The sequence below is a fragment of the Acipenser ruthenus genome, chromosome 1 (assembly GCF_902713425.1).
Source record: "Acipenser ruthenus chromosome 1, fAciRut3.2 maternal haplotype, whole genome shotgun sequence".
NCBI lineage: Eukaryota > Metazoa > Chordata > Actinopteri > Acipenseriformes > Acipenseridae > Acipenser > Acipenser ruthenus.
Genome location: NC_081189.1, coordinates 85,964,088 through 85,989,891, shown reverse-complemented (window position 1 = coordinate 85,989,891; position 25,804 = coordinate 85,964,088). Strand labels below are relative to the sequence as shown.

Genomic DNA, 25,804 nt, shown 5'->3' with positions numbered 1-25,804 from the left:
CTTTGAATCTCTTTGGAAGATTTGGTACATCATCCCTGTTTTCTTGTAAGTACAAAAAGCTATCGACCTCAAGGGACTTTCACAGAAGTCACACAGGGTTTGATGAATAAATGTAGTTTTGCAAAGGTTACACATTTGATTGACTGATTCTGTTGCTTTGCTGTGCTGCTCCAACCTGCAAACCTTTAAAAGCTTTTTTTATTATTATTATTAAATCACTAGATGGCAGTCTGATTCAAAAGACAGGTAAACTGCTGTCATATAAATATTTTACAAGCACGTGTTTGTAAGACGTGTGCAGTACACCCACGTTTAGAAAACATTTATGAGTATATGTAGAGTAATAAATTTAAACAATTTAGGGTATTTTTTTTCTTTTTTTTTGGCGAAGATTACTTTTGCTCGTAAGCTAGACTTGCCATCTTTATATATCTTGCCTGCATTTTTCTGAAGCCAGAGCTGCATGAGTTGTATCTATAAAAATGATAGGTAGGTGTGTACAAATAATTCTTTGTTACAGTAACACTTTTTTTCGTTGCATAAAAAACATTGAAATGCTAATACCTATTTATTGAATTTACATGTACATGTTAAGACACAAGCCCAGTAGACTGCCATGTTTGTTAAAACGTATATTCTTGTTCCAACAAATATTTAAGAGAAAAAGAAGACATCTTCAGTATGTACTACATATTTTTGCAATGATACTGATATCTTACACTTTCATATGCTTACATTGTACTGTTTGAATTAACAGTTAACTAAAACTTAAATTAATGGATAACTGCATATGATATTAATGACATACCTTTCATACCATACACAATAAAGCTGTATCCATTAGTGCTGGGACGAACACAGGATTTTCATGTTTGGATATTCGCTCATAATTTAAATATTCGTTTGAATATTTGTTAATTTTTCAAAAAGTAATAAAAGCCATTATATTGCTCTGAACGCAGGCAGAGACAGCATAGCAGCAGGGGCAGGGGGCGTGGCCGTGGCCCCTGTGTGTGTGCTCTTTATTTTACAGCAAGACCTTACAATATGTAACACGTTAAAATAGAAAAATATCCTAGGAGTAAAAAATAAGTTGTGTAGGACTTACTTTACCACAGTGAATTGACTACAAAACAAAGGATGCCAAATAGCAGTTCAAGTTAAACGTTGTTTTGTTTATTCCCGAAATAAATAGTTACAGAGAAAGAATTCATCTTGGTGTGGCAAAGTGGTAGGTGAATACAGGTGAGTGCAGTGCAGAGCGGATACAAAACAGGCAGACAATGATTTCCAGGTGCAAGGGTGTTTACTGAATTAATTAACAATGTCCAGAGCCTTATGGCGAACACCTGCAAATAATAATGATGGAGTGATACAGCGGCATGTATCACTCGGTATTTCTACTCGGTAACCCCCGGGTATGACCCGCAACCAAAAGTCCAGTTTTACACACCAACACTAAACACAAAACACAAACACAGTTCCTAGTGATAGTGAAATAAGTGCAAGTGGTGTATTACAATTCCCCGTGAAATACAAGGGTGAAAGTGATGTCTGGATTTATGCTGGCTTCTGCTACAGCTCCGGATCGTGTTATAGGAAGTCTAGTTTAAAACAGACAGACAGTTTATAACAAACACTAACAGACAAAAAAAACTCACGGTTTACAGGACGGTAACACAGACTCCTTGTAGGTTGTCTCTAACAGGGCAGCAGTGTGGAGTAGTGGTTAGGGCTTTGGACTCTTGACTGGAGGGTTGTGGGTTCAATCCCTGATAGGGGACACTGCTGCTGTACCCTTGAGCAAGGTACTTTACCTAGATTGCTCCAGTAAAAACCCAACTGTATAAATGGGTAATTGTGTGTAAAAATAACGTGATATCTTGTAACAATTGTAAGTCGCCCTGGATAAGGGCGTCTGCTAAGAAATAAATAATAATAACCATTTACCAAGGAACAGATCATGTCAGCTATGACCCCTATTTATATCCTCGCTCATGACCCCTAGGTTAACGAGCGCATCCGCTCCTCCAATCCTCAGATGCCACACCGTTTAACGTCTGGATCATTGAGTTTGGATACTGTAGCTGCGCCCCTTTCCTAAATGACCAACTTCCACCTACCCTACGGAATAAATTGTCGTGCCTTTTAGTTAAGGGTACTCTGTTCCTGCTACACAGTGCCCTCACAGGTCAAGAGGGAGATCTAACACCAAGCACCATTCGATCTCTGTCACACTTGGTTATAAATCTCCCTCCCGACCTGTGAGGTTGCTGTGTAAAGGGAACAGAGTGCCCCGGACTGGATGGTCAGACAATTCATTCCATGGGTTAGGTGGAAGTCGACCATCTAGAAAGGTGACGGAGCTACGGTACACCAAGTCATCGCTCCAGAGGGAAAGCGATGTGGCAACCGCAGATCGGAGGAGAAATGGTTGCAATTGCTAACCAAGGGGGTGTGACTGATAGTACAAAAGGGGACATGGCTAGGTGATCTGTTCCTTTGTTTATGGTTAAGAGTGTTTAATGTTTGTTTGTTTTGTCAAGTCTAATTGCACTGTTTGTTATTTATTAGACGGCTAACATTATCTGGAGCTGTCGTTTAAGGCCTGCACAAACCCGGACAACACTGCACCATGGTTCACGGATAAATTGTACAGGTGCAGTCATTATGATTTCCCCCAACAACAAGATTTTGTGCGTTTTACGGTATGTTGACACTACGTTGGGGCTTGTTAAGCGTCTTTGTGACCGCTAGAGGGCAATACCTTGTTATAAACTGCTTTGGCGATAGATTAATAGCAGGGTCGAGGTCACGTGCTAAAACTAAAGAATAACAAAAGGGCAAAGCTAACTTCTAGTAAACTCTTTTGTGTAGCAATAGCCCAAAATAAATAAACTGTGCAGTAGCATATATCAATAAGTTAAAGCATGCTTTTTCTTAAGAAATGGATACATGCATTATGCACGTGAAGGTGGCTTTATGTTTTCCTAGTTATTATAAAAAGTTGTCATTTATTTTTTTTAAAGAAAACAAAAATATACGGTAGGCTACTAAAACCATTCCACAAATATTTTCTTATATCAGTAATAGCTAATAAAACAAAACTCGGGTAGCCTACAGTTTGACATGTAAAAACAGAATTTGATTTATATTTTCTCAGGACATTTCGCAGCTTTAACTTAAAATAAACATGACAAGAAAGGTTTGTAATTACTGTTTATAAGTCACTTCTCTTGCGCAATTTTTTTAAGAACATATTCTGTGGTAGAAAGGTATAATCCTTATGCAGCAGTATTTATGATGCAATAGCAATATTACGACCTTGGCCAAACCAAACATGCAAAGCAATTGTTTTGTTTTTACACATTGCAGACAAAAAATACAACATAAAATAATAATCATTTGGATATAATTTGGGGATCTTGCGCTGTTTACAGTTTGCTTCTATCATGTGTACATCCAAAGTTATTAAAATTTAAAGTTGACAGTTGAGCTTTTATTTGAAATACAAACCAGCGCTTGGCGATTTCGTCATTCAGTACATTAAATATCGTAGCCTACGTGTTGATGTTTTTGTTTTTAAACACATTATCTTACACGTTTTTCACATTTCCACATTAAACGTTCCATCATGACTCATTAGTTGGCTAATCTTCTATCTAAAACTGTCTTTCAGACTGTAAATAGATATTCAGGGTAAAAACAAGAACATGATTAAATAAAAGAAAATAACACGTTGATGAATTAATCCCTTAGTCTTCTCACACTGTGGTGAGAAGTTTGCCCTTGTGTCCTACATTGGATATGACCCGAACAAGACTGATCATCTTGACTAAAGATACTGTTGGAATATTGAAGCAGGGCAGCAACGTGGTTCTCCGAAAGGGAAAAGAGAAGAAAACTTTTCCAGTGAAAATTATGAAGCTTGGTGGTAAGTGTTTTTTTTTTGTTTTTTTTTTTGCTCGCAAATTATATTTTCTTATTGAATACTCGGAAGCTCTCATTTTTTGTTATGTACTGATGCAATTCATGAATCTATCTTATTTTACCAGATGCCGATAAACTCGCTAAATCAAAAATAGAGTTGGAGAGACAGCAGATCAAAAATGACGTTCAGAAGAAAAGAAAATAAAGCTTTATAACAATGAAAGCTGCCATCCGGTTAAAAAGAGGAAGCTTGTCAATAAAACAAAGGTACTATGTTATAGGCTACAAATTTTGTATTTATTTATTTTACCAGGAAGTTTACCCGCTGAGACCGAGGCCTCATTTACAAGGGGGTCCTGGAACACATTTTTAAAAGATACAATAAAAACAATAAAATATGTAGGCTAAATGTAGTGTTCAGGTTGTATTGGGCTACTTCAACTCCAAAATAAGTAAACTCAATTTTAAACATTAAATTCCCTTTCAAGCTTGTGCTATTTGGAAAGTGTGTGCTACTACTTATACTAAAATATGTTTTATTTTCGTACACAGGTAAATGTCATTGCACAGCTCCCTTCACTGCAACCACCCGGCCGCATTTCACCTATACAGCACCGAATCCACATTGTACCTGCTCACCCGGCAAAGAACTCTATTCTGAAAAAGCTTGTGCTGCAGAACGAAAAACAACGGAAAAGCATTAACCCTTTGCGGTCCAATGTCGGACCACATCCGACTACAATTTTCCCTTTCCGGTCTCTATTTGTTTTTTCTCTGGAAAAAGCCGAGAAAACCATTCAATGACCGAGTGAGACTGATAGGAGCCGAGAAGCCGACAAAAAAGGGGGCAGATCTGAGCAATACCCCGGCACCACAGAGATAACACGGACATAAACAAACAAGATAGCTGCTTCTGCATCCAGCGCTCAAAGAATATCACAGACATTTGCAGAGCTAGTAATAAAATAATGACTTGGATCGCATTATTAAGGAGTTTGGTGATAAAACGAGTGATCAGGAGATGATTTATCGGTATGCACGACTATGAAGAGGTATTTGGAAAATACAGCGAACAAGGGGTGGGCGGGGCTGGAGTTGCAGTACTGAGTGTCCTGTTGATATGCAGTGCCTTTTAAACCTGTTTTACTGTGAAAAAAATACTTTTAAAACAGCACGAGTAAAATAAACTGCGCGTGTGAAAATAAATTGGACCTGATGCGCCTGAGACACGCTGAATAAATGGACCGCAAAGGGTTAACAGCCTGAAGCGGCAAATTGTACATCTGCACGAAGCAGTTGGATCTGTTACCAAAGTTGCGAGAGAACTCTTGAACGCATGCAGAGTCACTATGAGAATGAACCACTGGAGACCAAGTACTATGCAGTGCCACCGTTCTGCCAGACATTGTAATCAACAGCATTAGCCTGGAAAAGGAAGTGGAAATCCATGTCTTGAGCCGAGGAAGAGTGGAAAGATCTGCTGCATTGTTGTTCAGGGAGCTCATTACAACTGAACGGTATCACGAGTGGGCAAACAATGTAAATTACGATGGTCCCAGAGGCAAAAAAAGTGCTGCCAATGAACCTGAAGCACATTCTATGGGGCTATTTGCGCAGGCGTTTCAGAGTGGAACCACAGCACAACAAACTCGTAAGGGATTGAATAAACAAACAACTCCGAATACCTAGAAGATCAGACATCATGAAGTGATGTTGTTAAACACCATGGTGTTTACTGTGTAAAAACTTAAAGCATTCGTTTTTGTATGCAATTTGTTCATCATTGGCTAAATTGGTCAGATTCTGCACAAAATCTGCGCAGAATGATCTCTGTGAAACGTACCCATTGTCTCTTAAGCAAGTACCTTGTAAACAGTGTTTGGCTACTTCAGGATTTTACAGTAAACAAATGTCTTTTAAAATGTATTTGGGTGATTTTCTTGGCGACCTTGTTCCTGCTCTTTTCTGTATAAAAGAACCTAAAAGTATCCTATAATTTGTTTTGTGCCTTATCGCACTGAACTGGTGTAGTCGCTCTACATTCTGTGATACTTTGGAATTAAAGGCAGGTGTTTGCTGTTTCTGTACACTCCTGTGACCAGTTTTAAATTTTAAGAATGGAAATAAATACATTTTTTAAAAAAAACTACCGTACCATGTATATTACTACGACTACTGTTATTGTAGTAATACAGTAATGTAAAAATATGAACATGATAAAATAGCACATCTGCACACAAATCGCGTTGTTTATTTTGTCGGGTTCTGCAATACAGGAAATCGACCGAAACTGCGCATTCTCTTTTTCAGAAAACTCTTACAATTTAATTTACAGAGGTTTTAAAACGCATCGATTACTTTGGCCATGTAGATCACCCTGCTAGTTGATGTCACACTAAAGAAGCACATTTTATATTTGTTTTGCACTCTTTCGCCATCTGACGGTTGACTAGCGTAGTTATCTTTTTTATAAAAAAGGTGGTTTTAAGCAGCGATATGTTTGCGACGTCGTACCGCGTCTGTATCATGATATCGGGTGAACACAATCTGCCTCCCACTGTATATTCACCACTTGCATGTTAGCACTCACTGTGGACTAGTGATCGTCTGTGTGTTTTGTGTGTGTTTAATACTGTTCATATTATTTCCGTAGTGTAAACAGTGCAATACACATTACTTGCACATTGCTGTGTATTGCCTGGGAATATTATTTGCGGTCACAAACGACCTGGATTACAAACCGTCCCCAAATAAAACATTGTTTGGACCATGAAATCATTAGTTTGTTATTACTTGTGCATCGCATCACTTCTACACCTGCGCAGTGCAACCCAATTGGTCACACATGGTGTCAGAATGGGATGGATCATGCAACATTATCCACTCTGCTGGAAGGTATACAGCGCTGAGCGAAAGAGTGGGGATTGCGCTACAACCAGGCACACTGACAGGACCCGTGTAGACGGCCCCCGAATGCGAGGGCACAGAAAATGGCAGCGAAGGATGACCCGGAAGCATACCTGGTCGCGTTTGAGTGGTCTTGGGAGTTCTGGGCAAGCCAGTTAGGACCCTGCCTGATCAGAGAAGCCCAGGCAGCCTACCAGGCCATGACGGACACCGAAGCTGCACAGTACGACCTAGTGAAGCTGGCCATTCTCCACCGATTGAACATCACTTGGGAAACACACCGAGTGCGCTTCAGGGAGTACCAGAGAAAACAGGATACCTGCCCCAGGGTGGTTGCCCAACGTTGGTGCGACAACATGGTACACTGGCTCACCTCCGCCCAGAAGACAGGTCTACAGATGAGCGAGGCAATGGTCACCGAGCAGTTTTGCCATGTGGTCGGCGCCACAACCCAGCCACCCTGGAAGAAGCGGTCAAATCTTCTCTAACCTAATATTCATTAAAACAAAACTACACTCACTGAAGTCATAAAAACATGCTTCTATCAACTACAATTAGCTTTGCACATAAGCGTAAAGTGTAAGGACCTAACAGAGACCATTTTATTAGCCTGGGCAGTGGCTAGTTGTCAGATGATCCACAGCTGTATTACTGTGCAGAGTAGCAATCGTAGCCAGTTTACACTATAAAAAACACAACCCATGGATGTTTGTTGATCAGTGTGGTAAATAGCAGAGGTGCCTTTATTTAGCAAAACGTCACTTTATCTTTGTAATGCAAAGATACGGAAATCAATATTAATCAAGCATGCCATATTCCCATACCAATCCAATCCAGTAGATTAAAATCTGTCACCCAGGTAATTGGATTGATATGCAGGGTGACTCAGAATTCTCTACTGTAGTTCATTGGCTGTGGTTTTATGCTCAGTCATCTCAGTTAATGCAGTGCTGTAATTGATAGAACAACAATACCAATTTCTGTTTATTTTGCCCTATGGATGACCCCTGATGTCTGCTAAAGACGAGTTTGCAAAAAATTCAGGGCAGGTGACTGATGGCCCATATAATGAGTCGATGATATTCAAGATTTTTGATAGTTACTTACCAGATATTGGGAAACACATTTTAAAGATTTAAAGAATGTTTAAGACTGGTAGGGCTGTATTTAGATTCTGTACCTATATGTAAATTGTTTGCTCCTTGAGGATGGCATAACCTCATAGAAAGTAGAATGCTTTTAGATATAATAGGCACACTTTTCTGCTGCTGTACAGTTTACAGATAATGGGCCCAGATATAGTGATGTGTTCCATCGTGAATATTCTGGGAGCATTCACATTTTGAATTGCACAGTTGTATAGACAATATTATTTTAATTGTCTCTGTGAGAAAGGATTGCTATTGTTCAATCACATTACTGACTTTAGGGTTATGAATAAGTTAAAGGTTTGAGGTAACATTTTTATTTAAAGTAAGGTGAGGATTAGGCATTTGCTGACAAAGTGACTATGTACTACCTCACGTAACTAAACATAAGAACATAAGAAAGTTTAAAAACGAGAGGTGGCCATTCGGCCCATCTTGCTCGTTTGGTTGTTAGTAGCTTATTGATCCCAGAATCTCATCAAGCAGCTTCTTGATGGATCCCAGTGTGTCAGCTTCAACAACATTACTGGGGAGTTGGTTCCAAACTCCCACAATTCTCTGTGTAAAAAAATTGCCTCCTATTTTCTGTTCTCAATGCCCCTTTATCTAATCTCCATTTGTGACCCCTGGTCCTTGTTTCTTTTTTCAGGTCGAAAAAGTCCCCTGGGTCGACACTGTGAATACCATTTAGAATTTGGAATGTTTGAATCAGATCGCTGCTTAGTCTTCTTTGTTCAAGACTTAATAGATTCTTTTAGCCTGTCTGCATATGACATGCCTTTTAAACCCGGAATAATACTAGTCGCTCTTCTTTGCACTCTTTCTAGAGCAGCAATATCCTTTTTGTAGCGAGGTGACCAGAACTGAACACAATATTCTAGATGAGGTCTTACAAATGCATTGTAAAGTTTTAACATTACTTCCCTTGATTTAAATTCAACATTTTTCATTATATATCCAAGCATTTTGGTGGCCTTTTTTATAGCTTCCCCACATTGTCTAGATGAAGACATTTCTGAGTCAACATAAACTCCTAGGTCTTTTTCATAGATTCCTTCTTCAATTTCAGTATCTCCCATATGGTATTTATAATGCACATTTTTATTGCCTGCGTGCAGTACCTTACACTTTTCTGTATTAAATGTCATTTGCCATGTGTCTGCCCAGTTCTGAATACTGTCCAACAATGTTTGCCACTCCTCCTATTTTTGTGTCCTATGTAAATTTAACAAGTGTGCTTACTATACCAGAATCTAAGTCATTAATGTAGATTAGGAAGAGCAGAGGACCTAATACTGATCCCTGTGGGTCACAATTAGGTCCTCTTTTAATTTCAATATATTGCTTGCCATTGCTATTTTTAAAAAAATATTATATTTGTAGTTTGCTTCAGATCCAGGGGTGCAAATTGTTTTGAAAATGTAGCACCTACTGGTGGTAAATGATCAAACCCGCCCTAATCAAGCTCCCACAACTTCTCACATGACTCAAACCTTCTCTCCTGTGTATGTGGATGAGTGTGGGTGGATCATGTGAATAGTCCAGACCCAGTGAGAAACTATCATCATCTTTGATTGCTAAGGAATAAATAAACAAATAAATAAATAAATAAATAAATAAACAAACAAACATGTCTACTGGCACCAGAATTTAATGCTGCTGGCACTATATGAGGTACCCTGGTGCTAGAATCTAGTGCCATAGTGCCAAATTTGCACCCCATGGTTATCATATAGTATAAGTTAATATACTGTGTTTTGGGTGTCTCTTATTGTATAATGCTGTGGTGCATATTCTGACCACACTATGACACCTGTACATTATTATTATTTATTTATTAGCAGACGCCCTTATCCAGGGCGACTTACAATTGTTACAAGATATCACATTATACATTATTTCACATTATACAGATATCACATTATTTTTACATACAATTACCCATTTATACAGTTGGGTTTTTACTGGAGCAATCTAGGTAAAGTACCTTGCTCAAGGGTACAACAGCAGTGTCCCCCACTGGGGATTGAACCCACAACCCTCCGGTCAAGAGTCCAGAGCCCTAACCACTACTCCACACTGCTGCCCTGGATGAAATATACTGGAATTATGAAATATCATTAACAGTGAGTGTTAATTTCTCATATATGCCTTATAATTAGTGTTCCGCATTTTCGGTTTTTATCTTAACATTTTTCCCCTGAATTTTTCAGAGTTTATTTTACATATATTAAAATAGCAATAAAATCTGTAACCCATTTTTTTTTAATTGAATAATCGGGAAAAATCTGGGCAAAAAAATCTCAGTATACACACTTTACATGTGGAATATGATGCGTAGCAGTTCTGGTTTCTGATTAAGTTTAATGTCCCTGGGATGTATGATGAAGCAGAATCTGTGCAAACTGAGGCCACATTTTCCCAAGTTAGCTGGTACTTTGCGAAAGTTTGGGCAATCGCTGTGCTGACGGAAAGAAGATATGAACACGACATAAACACAAAACAAGCCAGGTTTTTTGAAATCATAAAAATAAAAGAATATTTACAAAACTGGACGGTCCAATTTTCTGTCAAATATTTAAGATTAAGATTGCCAGCATTAGGCAGTGTTTATCTGATGGACAGTACTGTCGTACATCACCAATATATACCCCTCTGCAATAAAAAGTGGCTGTCCTGCAAAGCACAGAGCTCTGACAAACTCATTAAAACAGTCATTCTGCGCTCTGTTTTATTAAAGCGTGTATAAAAGCCGCAGAAATTGAATGCTTGTCTCTCAGTTCACTTTCTTGTTTTAGTTTAATGTGTCGCTTACTTTCAATATGTTCTTGCATTCTGTCAGCACGAACATGTACCTCAATGCAGCAGTATTTGCAATGCTATACATCCTCTCCCTCATCTGGCCCACTTCTGCTATATGGCTTTTTGTATACTTCTTTTGAATAGTCATAAACTTATTTACATTTTCTCCCCATTCCTCATCCACTCAAAATATTGTATTTTCATGAAGTATTTCAATTTAGTTTTTGATCAAGTGAGTTACTACGACCTGCACTTGCCACAATAATCAGACTTTGATTGACCACTGGCCAACAGAATCAGGTTATAATGTGTTTGTGAAGCAACAGAGAACCAATCACGTGCAACGTTTGAACGTTATTTGATCCTCTGTCTAAACGTACGTGCTGTATCCTGGGACAGTGGTTCTCAATCTGTGGTCCGCGGACCACTGGTGGTCCGCCGGCTTCTTTCAGGTAGTCTGTGGTCTGTAGAAATAATTACGGAAAGGACGCAGCAGCATAGTTTATAGATCCCATTGCAAACCCAAAAATTGAGACCTTAAAAACTCAGCTACCGATGCAGGAAGACAACGCATACATCTCCAAGTAAAAAAAAAAATGTCTAAACTCTCCATCATATGTAGTTTGGAGTGTCTAAAATGTATTCGTTATTTGGGAGTTTTTGTATATTGCGCTCATGTGCACTCAACACAGCAGCTTGTAAAGTAACACACAACAGGGTGTGCGTTGTGTTGCATTAACATATTAATAAATAATTAATTTACCAAGGCAAAAATCCAAGCTAATACAAAAATACATGATTGACATTTTTTAAGCATATTATTATCGTGGCAGACTGTTTAGATTTTCAAGACAAACTATTTTTAAGTCGATTATTCCTTTATGTTTCATCAAATCAATAAAAACCCCAGCTGCCCAAGCATTTTTGTCGTCTTCGATTTCATTAAATTGTTGACTTGTTAAATCTTTGTGTCTCTTGCTCCTAAACCGGCAATGCGGAACACAACTTATAATTAATGTACAAACTAATGGTATTCTGTACTGCACAGCTTTTTGTTCAATCTGATGCAGAGTTTTCAAAATAAGCCAGCGACTGGCGCGATCCACCATCTAATACTATATTTTGTCATATCATACTGTTAGGCAATATATAATACATAATAGCCATACATATGCACCTTTATTGCGAATTCCTTTTGTTGTGATATCGTAAAAATATTTACCAGGTGCTTGTCAGAGATATTTGGGGTTCATGAATAGAGGCTGTATGCATTTGAGAAGAAATGCATGATGGGATATCAGCTGAGCCCTTGTCAGCTCATATACAAATGCTTAAGTGCAGAGAGATGCTGTATATTATGATCACTAGCAGAATGCGATAACCCCAGTTTCATGCAACAGTTGTGATGGTTTTTACGCACACAAGTATTTTTGACAGTTATTTCACTCCATATGCGGTCACCAATTCCAAAAGTCAATTTTTCTTCTTGTTGATCGTGTCTTGCTGTGAGCAGTGCTGAAATAAAGAAGTTCACTAATGAAGTACTTTGTCAGACACTACAAGCAGCCCACTACTAGTCTAGCACATGCTTAAACCATGAAGAAATGCGCCAGAATGCACCATTTGAATCCTTCCCACACTCTTCCCCCGTCTGCGCTAGGCGCCTCGATGAGATTGGTGCCCCCTACTACCCTGTAAGTGCCACATAAGAAAATCACAAAAATGACACATCAATAACACACACGAAGGCACACTGTTGTAAAATAGAACACAAATATCAAACATTCATTAATTGTTGCTATGTAAAGTTAATGATGTGTGCTGTTGAGAGAGTTGCCCATATAAAAAAACAAATCCCCATTAGAAAATGAGATACAGATCTGTGTGGTAAGATTGTGATGCAACAATTGCATTTGTTGTGATCCTCTTCAGACACGTACTTTTTTCGAGCCTCACTGGACGTACAGTATTACATTTAATATACAGTCTAACTTCACTAAAACAAACCCCCATAGGACCTGAAGACATGTTTGTTATAACAAGGTGTTCACTATAATAGGGTTTGGCAATGAAGAAACATAAGTATGTAGTACTTTTATGAAGATTACGTCACATTAATTAACATTTAAAAGGTATATTTCAAAGAAAACAGTAAAGAAATCAATAAGGAAAACTTACTCGCTATCTTCACGCACTTTACCTGGCTGCAGTTGCCTGGTGGCAGCTGCCTCCTCATGCCCCTTGTCTGGTTGCAGTTTGTGTGAAGATGGCAGGCAGGCAACGATTGTATACGTCATGCATGATTCACACTATAATAGTTTATCTTTGAATTAGCCAACCATGGTCTTTGTTTTCACTGAGAGAATAACACATTCATACTGGAGAAAGTTCAGTGTCAGGTAAGTGATTGTTCTAATAGGGCTAATTTGCAACGGTTCTTGTGAAGTTATACTGCACTTAATTTAATAAGCAGAGACTGGTAGACTTCAGTTTAAATTGCTTGTGCGAGGATTGTTTATCGAACATTTTTTTCTTTAATATGCTCTGGCTCATCATTTTTTTAAATATGTGTCAGTTCTGTTAGCTCTGACAGTTCTTGGTTCGTTGTCAGTTGTTCTGATATCTTCGCAGTTTCTTACAGTGAGAGCAAGCTCAATATTTATCATCCTGATCCGGACTATTCTCTGGCATGTGTTGTCTGAAGTAGTTCTACTTTTGCCATCATGTTGTCAGACAATGTATTAGTACTACAAAGTATGCTCAGAAAACCGTGTGATGTTTTCAAATTGCATTTTCTGTGCAACAGCAGGTGATTTAAAGATCAATTATAAAAAACAATTTACAAATATAATGGGTCCTTAAACATGATTTCAATTACCAAGTCAATTATTTCACCACAAGTCCTTCAATGGCTCATCTATAACCCACGAATGCTTGTTGAACTTTGCAAGAATCCATTTTTAAGGATGGCAACAAAGAAGAAATAAGAGGTCAGCAGTACCTCTGTAGCTGTATGACAAACCACTTGCATATGAAGATTATACACATTTTAGGGTTTTAGTTTTACAGATTTGTTTATTTATACACATCAAAATCTTGAGGTGGGAAGCTCTGGTTAGGTTGACATGGAATGACCCTGCTGAATTAATTGAGCTTTAAACAGTATTTTATTTCCTTACTTCTACAGAAATAACATATAGAACTCATACTCCTCTTACATATGAAATTTCATATATTTTATTACAGTAGCGTAATAAAACAAATTACCCAAGTACAATCTCATAACTTGGTGAAATCATGTTTCTGATTAGTAACCAGTATGTTTCCAAAAACCTTACAACATATCAATAAACTGTAGACTGTTTTAAAAATGAACAAAGGGACAAAGGTATGACCATCAAACATCCAACAGTATATATTGTGTGTGTATGCCTATTAACAGTATTATGTCGCTATACAGTACCCAGTTATGTTGTAATGCAATGTCTTTTATTTTTTCAACATAGCCATTTTCTTGAAATACAGAAAATCGTTTGAAAGATGGCTAATTCATTTTTTTCTTTTTTTCTTTGCAGTCTGTTCCCAGTTTTCAAGAGGAGTATATGCTATTTTTGGATTCTATGATAAGAAGTCTGTAAATACTATAACATCGTTTTGTGGAACTTTACACGTCTCTTTTATAACACCAAGCTTCCCTGCAGATGGATTACATCAGTTTGTTTTACAGATGCGACCAGATGTCAAGGGAGCTCTTCTTAGTTTGATTGAGTACTATCAATGGGACAAATTTGCATATCTGTATGACAGTGATAGAGGTAAGTGGATATGCAATGTTTTACATTTCCATAAATTAAATTGTTTGGCTGTTGCATCAGTTTGGAATTGGGACATGCTATCATGCAAACTCTGTAACAGCTTATAATGTTTTACCTACAGAATTTGGGAACTCCACATACTTCACATCATTCCTATTCCAAACTTTAAACCAGGATGCACCATCTAATTAATACATACATGGTATGATTAAGTCTTGGTGGTGCACTGAGAATTAAATTGGCAGTAAAAGTGTAACTTTTTGGTTTGTACAGTACCTTAAATGTTTTTTTGTACTTACTGGTTGGCACATGTGAGGTGCTTCAGTACATGAAAGGAGGTAAAGTATAAGTTTGAACAGGCAGTGTTGTATGATACTCTACCGTTACGGATTCTGTCCCCCATCGATGAGGTAAAAAAAAAAAAAAAAAAAACATGAATGCAGAGGAGCCTAGTTTGCTTGTACGGTACGTGGTTGCTGGTTCACGCCCTGCCTCAACCCTGTTAAATATATAGTTAATGCTTTTAAACTGTTGGACTATTTGTCTTTGAACCATCATAAATGAGTGATAATGGACTGTCACTATTTGTTGAGGGTGTTTGTTTATTATTGTTTTTTGTATTATATTCACAATTTATAGTTTTTATTTACCTTTACATTTGGTTGTTAATGCTTTTTTTTCTCTTCATAATAATCGTGAGGTCTTCTTGTGTTCTGTGTACATTTAATGCAATGCGCCCTATGTAAGCTTAAGAGCAATGCAAATTACTTAAAAAAGCAAAGCAAATTACTTAAATATATTGACATTGCTGTGGCTGTATAACTTACTGTTTTACGATGTTTGTCATCCAAATAGCAGTATAGATATTTGCACATTATTCAGAGCAGGATCAGTTCCCTTATCAGGTCAACATATGATGTTCTCCCATCACCACAGAACCTAAACCTCTGGGTAGGAGAGGATCCCTTATGTCCTTTGTGTTCATCGCCTGCAACATGAAGTCACATTTTGACAGGATGTAAGGTGGCTCTTAGCCAAGGACGGTTTACTTGGCGCCATGACCAGGTGCTGTGATTTTGGCCTTAGCACTGGAAGACAAGCGTAACATGACCAATAAATTGCCACCTGTTCCATCAAAACATTACACATAAAAGACAACATTCCTCCGCCCAAGAGAGCAACCACCAAGAAAAGGTTTTAAAACTAAGCCTTGCCCATGACAACTGGAAGCTGCTAGAGACTGGAAAATGCTGGCAGATGTTGGTCAACGGCTTATTTTTCCACCTGAGATTGCCACCACTAACCTTCGACCAGATATTGTCTTGTGTTCTGGATCAACACGCCTTGTCCACCTGGTAGAGTTAACAGTGCCATGGGAGGCTGCTGTAGATGAGGCGTATGAGAGGAAGAAACTACGGTATGCTCAACTAGCCTCTGAAGCGGAACAGCGAGGATGGAGTCTGGGTTTACCCAGTGGAGGTGGGTTGTCGAGGATTTGTGGCACACTCTACAACCCGGTTTCTCAGAGACGTCGGATTCAGTGGCCAAGAGTTGCGTCGCACAGTGAAGAACTTATCTGAAGCAGCAGAGAGGAGCAGCAACTGGCTGTGGTTGAGACGGAAAGATTCTGGCTGGGGATCTCAAGCACAATAGAAAGAAAGAAACGCTGATGTACGGGTAAGTAAGCTGGGCTGAGTTGAGCGGGGGATGGAGGGGGGTGATGCTGGGACGCCAGAATCACCGTCGAGCCCTCTTGAGGTGTCGTGGACTAGTCGACGAAACACCGAGGATGGAAGGTGCCCACTTGAAGACCCCAGAGATGTACCCTACTTAGCTCAATCCAGACGGTTGTCATGCTGATGCGCTGGGGAGACCGCACTGTGGTTGATCCCCGGAGCCAGCATCGCAGCCATTGTGTGTGCTGATGCGCCAGGGCGGCAAATTAGCTGATCCCTGGAGCCAGCATTACACTTCAGCCATCAACACCGGACAGAAGGATATCTGCATCATCATATGGAAGGAAACGCAAATGGACAGAGACACAGATGGATCACATTAGGTTACTGTAAAGCTACGTCTTAGTTGGTGCTTATCTTGGTGAGAGCCAAGTTCAAATCAGCATGAAGTTTTAACATCTACTCTCGTCTAATGGAAATCATATGTGTGTCTACTGTGCTTAATAATAATGTAAAGGTAAGAAATTAAACTACTGGAATGGTAAAGCTGCACTGTCCCTTTATTTAATATGGAAACAACCTGAAGGGCAACATACGGTGGCAAAACACAAATACAAATAAAAAAAAAAACAGAAATGCAAATTGAAAAACAGAAATGCAAATTGAAAAACACAAATACAAATTGAAAAACACAAATGTAGTCTCCCATCATGTTCTCGTTATACTGTCCTTCATTGACAGCTCATCCAGGAGCCTCAGAGCCGCGCTGCTCCATAATGGTAACAAGTACCCGTCTCTTCCCCTGGCTCACTCGGTGCACCTCAAAGAGGATTACAACAGCATCAAGACCTTGCTGGACGCCTTGAAGTATGATGAGTACGGCTGGGACCCCCGGAAGGTGCTGATGCCACCACTGCACATCAAATTGGGCCTTATGAAACAATTTGTCAGAGCTCTAGATAAGGAGTCGGCAGCCTTCAAGTACCTTCAAGACTTCTTCCCTAAGCTGTCTGAGGCAAAGGTCAAAGCCGGTGTCTTCGTCGGACCACAGATAAAGAAGATCCTGGAGTGCAAATGAATTCCCCAAGAAGCTCACTAGTAAGGAGAAAGCGGCTTGGAACAGCTTTGTCGCAGTGGTTCGGGGCTTCCTGGGCAATCACAAGGCCGAAAACTATGTGGAGCTGGTTGAGACTCTGGTGAAGAACTACGGCACAATGGGCTGTAGGATGTCCCTCAAAGTCCATATCCTTGATGCTCATCTTGATAAATTCAAGGAGAACATGGGTGCGTACTCGGAGGAGCAAGGCGAGCGCTTCCACCAGGATATACTGGACTTTGAACGCCGCTACCAAGGACAGTATAACGAGAACATGATGGGAGACTACATTTGGGGGCTGATTCGTGAAAGTGATTTACAGTATAATCGTAAATCTCGAAAAACTACTCACTTCTAAATCTTTTGTAGTCATTTTTTTATTACTTTAGTATAAATACATGTTAATTTGGATTCATATGTTGTTTTTTTCTGACTTTATGTGAACGAAAAGACACAAATTCGCCTGTTTTCTCATTGGAAATAGGTACATTTCAAAATATCACTGTCCTGGTCACAAAAGCAAAGTTTGTGGGGAATAATAGCCATTTTCTATACTTTTGAGCCATAAGCAATTAGGAAATAACACTTACTACCCAGGAACCAAAAAAAAAAATAAAAAATTGTTACACAGTGTAATTATATGCTTCAGTGCACAATTTGGCTGGTTTTGTTATGTTAGCCTCCGTGCTGGTCTCAGTCGCTCTGTAAACAATGCTGACATAAACCGCAATGATAGCCTGTTAGTGACCAAGCATTTAAAAATGGCAATCATGTATTTTTGTAGTAGCTTGGATTTTTGCCTCGGTAAAAATCGATTCCTCGCTACACCCCGGGCTTCTCCAGGTCAGTGGATAGTTAACTTTGTCTTTGTCTCCTTTTCTGTATCTTTTCATTATCAACAATAATACATCATTGGCATTTTTAAATACTTGGTCACTAACAAATGGCTAACATTGCGGGTTATGTCAGCTCTGTTTAGGGACCAATTGAGACCAGCACAGAGGTTTCATTCATTTTAATTAATTATAATAAATGGAAATGTTGAAAACCTCCAATTTAATGTTTACAACAAATAGAACCTTGTTTGAGTGACTATTTTTTCTTAAAAATGGAAGGGGATATATATATAGCAGCAGTGTGGAGTAGTGGTTAGGGCTCTGGACTCTTGACCGGAGGGTCGTGGGTTCAATCCCAGGTGGGGGACGCTGGTGCTGTACCCTTGAGCAAGGTACTTTACCTAGATTGCTCCAGTAAAAACCCAGCTGTATAAATGGGTAATTGTATGTAAAAATAATGTGATATCTTGTAACAATTGTAAGTCGCCCTGGATAAGTGCATCTGCTAAGAAATAAATTATATATATATATATATATATATATATATATATATATATATATATATATATATATATACGCCACCTAGCTCCTGGTCCAGGCCCTGGTACTCTCCCGCCTAGACTACTGCAACTCCCACCTGGCTGGCCTCCCTACGTCCGTCACCCGTCTGCTCCAGCTCATCCAGAACTCTGCTGCTCGCCTGGTGTTCTCTCTGCCTCGCTTCTCCCACGCAACTCCACTGCTCTGCTCACTCCACTGGCTCCCGATCACCGCTTGCATCCAGTTCAAAACTCTTGTACTCGCCTACAGATGCCTTGACCAGACTGCACCCAGCTACCTCTAGACCCTCATCTATCCCTACACCCCCACTCGGCCTCTCCGCTCCTCCTGCACTAGAAGACTGGCTGTACCTCCTCTACGCACCCATGCCTCCAGAGCCTGCTCCTTCTCCACCCTTGCCCCGCAGTGGTGGAATTACCTTCCTACAGATGTCAGGACTGCCCAGTCCCTGACCACCTTCCGGCGCCTCCTCAAGACTCACCTCTTCAGACAGCACCTGCATAACTCCTCTTTTCCCTCTGGACACTTTATCACTCTTCCTTAATGCACTTTATCTGCTCCCTATTTTACTGCATTTAATCCTGTACTTTAGAGTACTGTAATCTGTCACAAGTGTTATTTAATCTGTAGTATTTTGTATTTAAATTATATCCTGATGTAACTATCACTGCCACTGTTATCTGCTCCGTTATTGAATCGTATTTTGTCATACTTGTACTTGCTAGAACCAAAGTCATTGTATTTTATCTTGCTCTTAATTGTATTAATACTTGTACTGTGATTCTTGAAATGTATTTTTGTTTACAACTGTAAGTCGCCCCGGATAAGGGTGTCTGCTAACAAATAAATAATAATAATGTTTTTTGTATTTATTTTCTTATTGTATCCATTTTATAAGCGGGATAACACTCCAGGGCTTGTGCGTTGTGTTGCATTAATATGTTAATTTAACATAAAGCACGCCCTGTCGGGTGTTGCTCTACAAGCTGCTGTGTTGAGTGCACAAGAGCGAAAATACATAAAAACTCCCTATTAACAAATACATTTTAGACACTCCAAAACTATATATGACGAGAGTTTAGGTATTTTTTTTACTTGGAGATATTCTCCATGTATGCATTGTCTACCTGCATCTTAGCTGAGTTTTTAAGGTCTCAAATTTGGGGTTTGCAATGGGATCTATAAACTGTGCTGCTGCATCCTTTCTGTAATTATGTAACCGTTCACGGACCACAGATTGAGAACCATTGCCCTAATATACACCATTGGTATTGCATTTGTGTTCTTTGATTTGCATTTCTGTTTTCTGATTTGCTTTTGTTTTTTTTATTTGGATTTGTGTTTTTTTATTTGGATTTGTGTTTTGTTATTTGGATTTGTGTTTTGTACTTCAGGGCCACCATAGCAGCCTCTCAGAACAGATTAGCTCAGTTTTGCAAGGAGAAACACACATTTGTTACAGCTAGGTTACTTCAATGCTGTAGGAAAGAAAATTATTATATTTTTTGGAAAATAACTATTCCTTCTGGTTATAGCAGAGTTAAACTGTTGAATTTTAATCCCCCTTCTCCATTAGAAAAGAAACAGAACTATGTTATATAATTTTTTTTTAGTTCATTTTTGTTTTTGTTATTTCTTTATTTTATTATTTTCTCATTTGTCTGTTTTTCTGTGAATCACACTGTTTACAGGCATCGAGGTGTGTAGTTTCTACTTTCTTGTTTTGTAATTGGTTATCCAAATTTTTAAATTTAGACTTCTCAGTTTTTGAAGTTCCTTCTCCACTTCCCCAAATGCCTCATTTGCAGCAATTACTGTTTTCGAGGGATCACTTTATCCCATCTAGAACCTGGAGTCAGCTGAATTTAGGTTTATGACTTGAAGAAATTGTGACTGGTTAATTTGACTAGCTGAAAAATACAACTTCAATTCATTGTTGATCTAAGGTTTGGGCTAGCATGGTCTCACATTGTGAAACTGTGTACTGTATTGTACACAACAACTTAATTTAATTGGGATACAGTGTTTCCAAATGATGAATGGAGATCACTTTTCAGAGCAAAACAGGTTTGCATAGTGCAGTGATTAAGTGATTACGCTGTGACTTGCTTAAATTGCGTAAACCGGGTTGAGCTCTTGAAGGAGCTGTAATCTCCAATGGTTTCTCAGGCTGCTGTAGCAAAGAAAGTTAGCGTGTCAACATCGCGGGTGTTTCGCCTTGTGATGCATTTAACATTTATTCATAATGTGATGCAATTTCATTATTTTTATTTTTATTTTGAAATAAAAAACAGTAAAAAATACTTCTCTCTTGTGCATTCATAAATTTTGAATATAAGTGTGAGTAAGGTCCTCTCAGATTGAACTGGGACAGGATACTTTTACACCTCCCGAGGCAGCCCGATAAAGCGGTAGTGACTGTACTATCAGCTACATTTACTTCATGCGTTGCACCAAGCAAGCACTAGAGGCGTGTTTTCATTGTAACAAGTTAGCACCATCAGATAAGGTTGCATTTTCCTTAGAGAAAGCTACACGTGCCAGCTGAATCATTACTCACTCAAGAACTGTAAACCATTTTTGATTTAAGATTCTTTGGGTCTATATATACAGACGTGCTCAAATTTGTTGGTACCCCTCCACAAAAAACGAAGAATGCACAATTTTCTCTGAAATAACTTGAAACTGACAAAAGTAATTGGCATCCACCATTGTTTATTCCATATTTAATAGAAATCAGACTTTGCTTTTGATTTTTTATTCAACATAATATTGTAAATAATAAAACAAATGAAAATGGCATGGACAAAAATGATGGGACCGCTAACCTAATATTTTGTTGCACAACCTTTAGAGGCAATCACTGCAATCAAACATTTTCTGTAGCTCTCAATGAGACTTCTGCACCTGTTAACAGGTAGTTTGGTCCACTCTTCCTGAGCAAACTGCTCCAGCTGTCTCAGGTTTGATGGGTGCCTTCTCCAGACTGCAAGTCTCAGCTCTTTCCATAGATGTTTGATAGGATTCAGATCAGGACTCATAGAAGGCCATTTCAGAATAGTCCAATGTTTTGTTCTTATCCATTCTTGGGTGCTTTTAGCTGTGTGTTTTGGGTCATTATCCTGTTGGAGGACCCCATGACCTGCGACTGAGACAGAGCTTTCTGACACTGGGCAGTACGATTCGCTCCAGAATGCCTTGATAGTCTTGAGATTTCATTGTGCCCTGCACAGATTCAAGGCACCCTGTGCCATGCGCAGCAAAGCAGCTCCAAAACATAACCAAGCCTCCTCCATGTTTCACTGTAGGTATGGTGTTCTTTTCTTTGAAAGCTTCATTTTTTCATCTGTGAACATAGACCTGATGTGACTTGCCAAAAAGCTCCAGTTTTGACTCATCTGTCCAAAGGACATTCTCCCAGAAGGATTGTGGCTTGTCAATATGCATTTTAGCAAATTCCAGTCTGGCTTTTTTATGTTTTTCTTTCAAAAGTGGAGTCCTCCTGGGTCTTCTTCCATGGAGCCCACTTTCGCTCAAAAAGCGACGGATGGTGCGATCAGAAACTGGCGTACCTTCACCTTGGAGTTCAGCTTGTATCTCTTTGGCAGTTATCCTTGGTTCTTTTTCTACCATTCGCACTATCCTTCTGTTCACTCTGGGGTCGATTTTCTTCTTGCGGCTGCGCCCAGGGAGGTTGGCTACAGTTCCATGGACCTTAAACTTCTTAATAATATTTGCAACTGTTGTCACAGGAACATCAAGCTGCTTGGAGATGGTCTTGTAGCCTTTACCTTTACCATGCTTGTCTATTATTTTCTTTCTGATCTCCTCAGACAACTCTCTCCTTTGCTTTCTCTGGTCCATGTTCAGTGTGGTGCACACAATGATACCAAACAGCACAGTGACTGCTTTTCTCCATTTAAATAGGCTGAATGACTGATTACAAGATTGGAGACATGTGTGATACTAATTAAAGAAACTAATTAGTTTGAAATATCACTATAATCCAATAATTTATTATCTTTTCTAAGGGGTACCAACAAATGTGTCCAGGCCATTTTAGAATATCTTTGTAGAATAAGCAATAATTCATCTCTTTTCACAGCTTCTTTGCTTTATTCTATGACATACCAAAGGCATGCAAGTATACGTGATAAAATAGCTTTTAATTTCATCACTTTTCAGGAGGAATGAAGCATTATTTCAATGAGCTGTAAGGGTACCAACAAATTTGAGCACGTCTGTAAATATATATATATTTTAGGGCTGTCACTTGATTAACATTTTTGATCGGTTAATTTATGGGCATTAGTTGATTAATCGGTAGATTCATCCCTGCACATTTTTTAATAAAGGTAAAAATCGGTATACATAAACAACTTCAACAGTAATGTAATATTAACAGGCCAAATGAAGGAATCGTGGAAAATAAATGCATCTGTTGAAATTAACTTTGTCATCCAACTTAAACATAAAAACTCCCTTTTCACCAACACAGTTTTAATGTGATTAAAGTCTCCTGATCTGTCTGTGGTCATGGATTTAGCTCCTGCTATCAATTAATGATAATGCAATATTAAAGTTTTCGACATTAAAATCCCCTTTTTTGTAATCAGATAGATTGCATAAGAATTTACAATGTCATGTGCTTTTATTAAACCCCATTAAGAGTGCTGCGTGTGAGAGGTAAAAGGGGTATTATGCAAAACATCCTTTTGATACAAGTCTTTAGACATGACAAGATCTAAGAATCGGTATTATTATATCAGTGTAAAAAGATTAAAGTACACAAAAATAGAAATTCAGAAATAATAATAAACTATATATATATATATAGTCAAATTTAAGACACAGGCTAATTTTGAGAAGCAAAACATAGTTAAAAAAACGTGTCTTAAATTCAAAGGAATACGGTATGTACATGCTATTCACAGATTTATCTGTAAGAATCCAGTGTGTGATACTTTTCAAAGCGGACACCTATCTATCACAAAACTATCTGCGCTTACAGTGCACGTCTCCACCGACAAAGGACCGCAAAGGGTTAAGAGTAAAATTAAGTACAAGATACAGAAAATAGAGCAGTAGTTGAATACAGCAAAATATGGAGCAGCTCAGTGCAAGTGCAAGATGATGCAAGTACTGGTACAATAGTCCATTATAGTAGAGAGTTGAGGTGAACAGGTGTGTCTTGAGGAGGCACCAGAAGGTGCTCACGGACTGAGCAGTCCTGATATCCGTGGGTAGGTCGTTCCACCACTGACGGGCAAGGGTAGAGAAGGAGCGGGAACTGGAAGCGGGGGGATACGGCTAATCTGCCGGTGGTGGAGGAGTGGAGGGGGTGGAAGGGGGTGTAGGGAGAAATAATAGTCTGAAAATAGGGAGCAGAAAGGTCGAAGCAGCGATAGGCGAGTACAAGAGTTTTGAATTAGCTGCGAGAGGTGATAAGGAACCAGTGGAGGGAGCGGAGCAGTGGTGTAGTGTGGGAGAAACACAGAAGGGAAAAGACAGGCAGCAGAGTTTTGGATGAGCTTGAGCGGACGGATAGCAGAGGCAGGGAGGCCGGCCAGGAGGGAGTTGCAGTAGTCACAGCAGGACAGTACCAGGGCCTGAACTAGGAGCTGTGTGGAATAGTACATGAGGAAGGAGCGAATTCTGCATATGTTGCTGAGGAAGAGCGACAACAGCGTGCCAGAGTCGAGATGTGCTGAGAGTAGCAGAGGGAGGGGTCGAGGGTGACCCCGAGGTTCTTGGTGGATGAGGAGGGAGAGAGGGTGGTGGATTCAAGAGGAATGGAGATAGAGAGATCAGCAGTGGGGGAGGAAGAGGGGGAAGAAAAGGAGGTCTGATTTGGAGAGGTTGAGTTTAAGATGATGCAAGTGCATCCAGGATTATGCCATATTAATTGACATGCTTTCAGACACTTAAATGCTTTGATCCAGAAATGGAATGATCCAGGAAGTGCAAGCCATACACCGGACGCAATTTCTTATGAGGTGGGCTCAACAATTTTGCTGTAAAATGATATTGCACACCAGAAGCTATGCTGTTGAAATCTCAAATGTAACTAGGCTATTTGTATTTTACGTTTCCTCTGTATTAAAATCAGTGTATAAACTGTGTAGATTAACAATTCATATGACATTCATTTGAAATAAAATGATGAAGTACAGTACACTTAATTTTCAAGATTGTATTATTTCCTGGTACAGCACATGCTTGTATTGAGAGAAGTGGTTACTTTTAGTGGTTATCTCTAGTTTTGCCGATCCAAAAGTATAGGTGCTAATAATTATAGCTGGACATATTTGCTTGTCACATTGTGTCCCTTGTTTTGAGATATGTGCATTTAAAAGCTGTAATATTCATGAGACATATTCAATCATATAGTATCTCATTTTTTTGGAATTCTTGTAGTTGTAGTGCTCAGCCAAGGATTTTCAGATGCAAGGTCTAGTCCTGTAGTTTTCATCGGAACTTACTGAATGTAAATTCAAATTGTACCAAGAATAATGTGAACAGATCTATACGTTTATGGACAGATAGACACCCCCAGGATCTGATATTCTCAATAATTTATTCCAAATAATGTTAATACCAAGTTTCGTGGCAATTTTCTAAGCTGTTCTCCAGCTATATGCAAAAATGTGTGACATAATTATGTCCATAAATACGACTGTCTCCACTATATCCCCCTGTATCCCTGGCAGGGGTTAATTCATGGAAAATGTTACTCAGGTGACCAAACATTTACTGCACTACATTTAATGAAAAACAGTTTTACACATGCAAAAAACAAGTGCAAGTTATCTGGGGAAAACCCGAGCTGCAATGATTTTTTAAAAAAGATTTTTAGCCACACAATGGAGGGAATATTTCCAAAGCATTATCAAGATGTAAAAAATGAATTCAGTTTCCGATAGTAAATTGCTATTTCTGCACTGTGTAAGATTTCAGCCGGAGGAGAGGTAGTGTTACTAGAGTGATCACAGCCACATGGTTTTTTCTTACTGCATGGTGTTTTTTTGGAGAC

General features: G+C 39.0%; 1 protein-coding gene across 9 annotated transcripts in view; it reads left to right on the top strand.

Moving 5' to 3' along the window:
- Positions 1 to 25,804, top strand: part of LOC117421519 (glutamate receptor 2) — a 62,015-nt gene that overhangs the window by 5,700 nt on the left and 30,511 nt on the right. For all 9 annotated transcript variants that reach the window (XR_009329632.1, XR_009329630.1, XM_034036021.3 and 6 more), the window contains exon 3: positions 14,363 to 14,602. Coding sequence is in view for 7 of the 9 variants with exons in the window: in XM_034036021.3 (XP_033891912.1) it covers positions 14,363 to 14,602 (240 nt within the window). In the remaining 2 variants the exon portion in view is untranslated. The remainder of the gene's footprint in view (positions 1 to 14,362; positions 14,603 to 25,804) is intronic.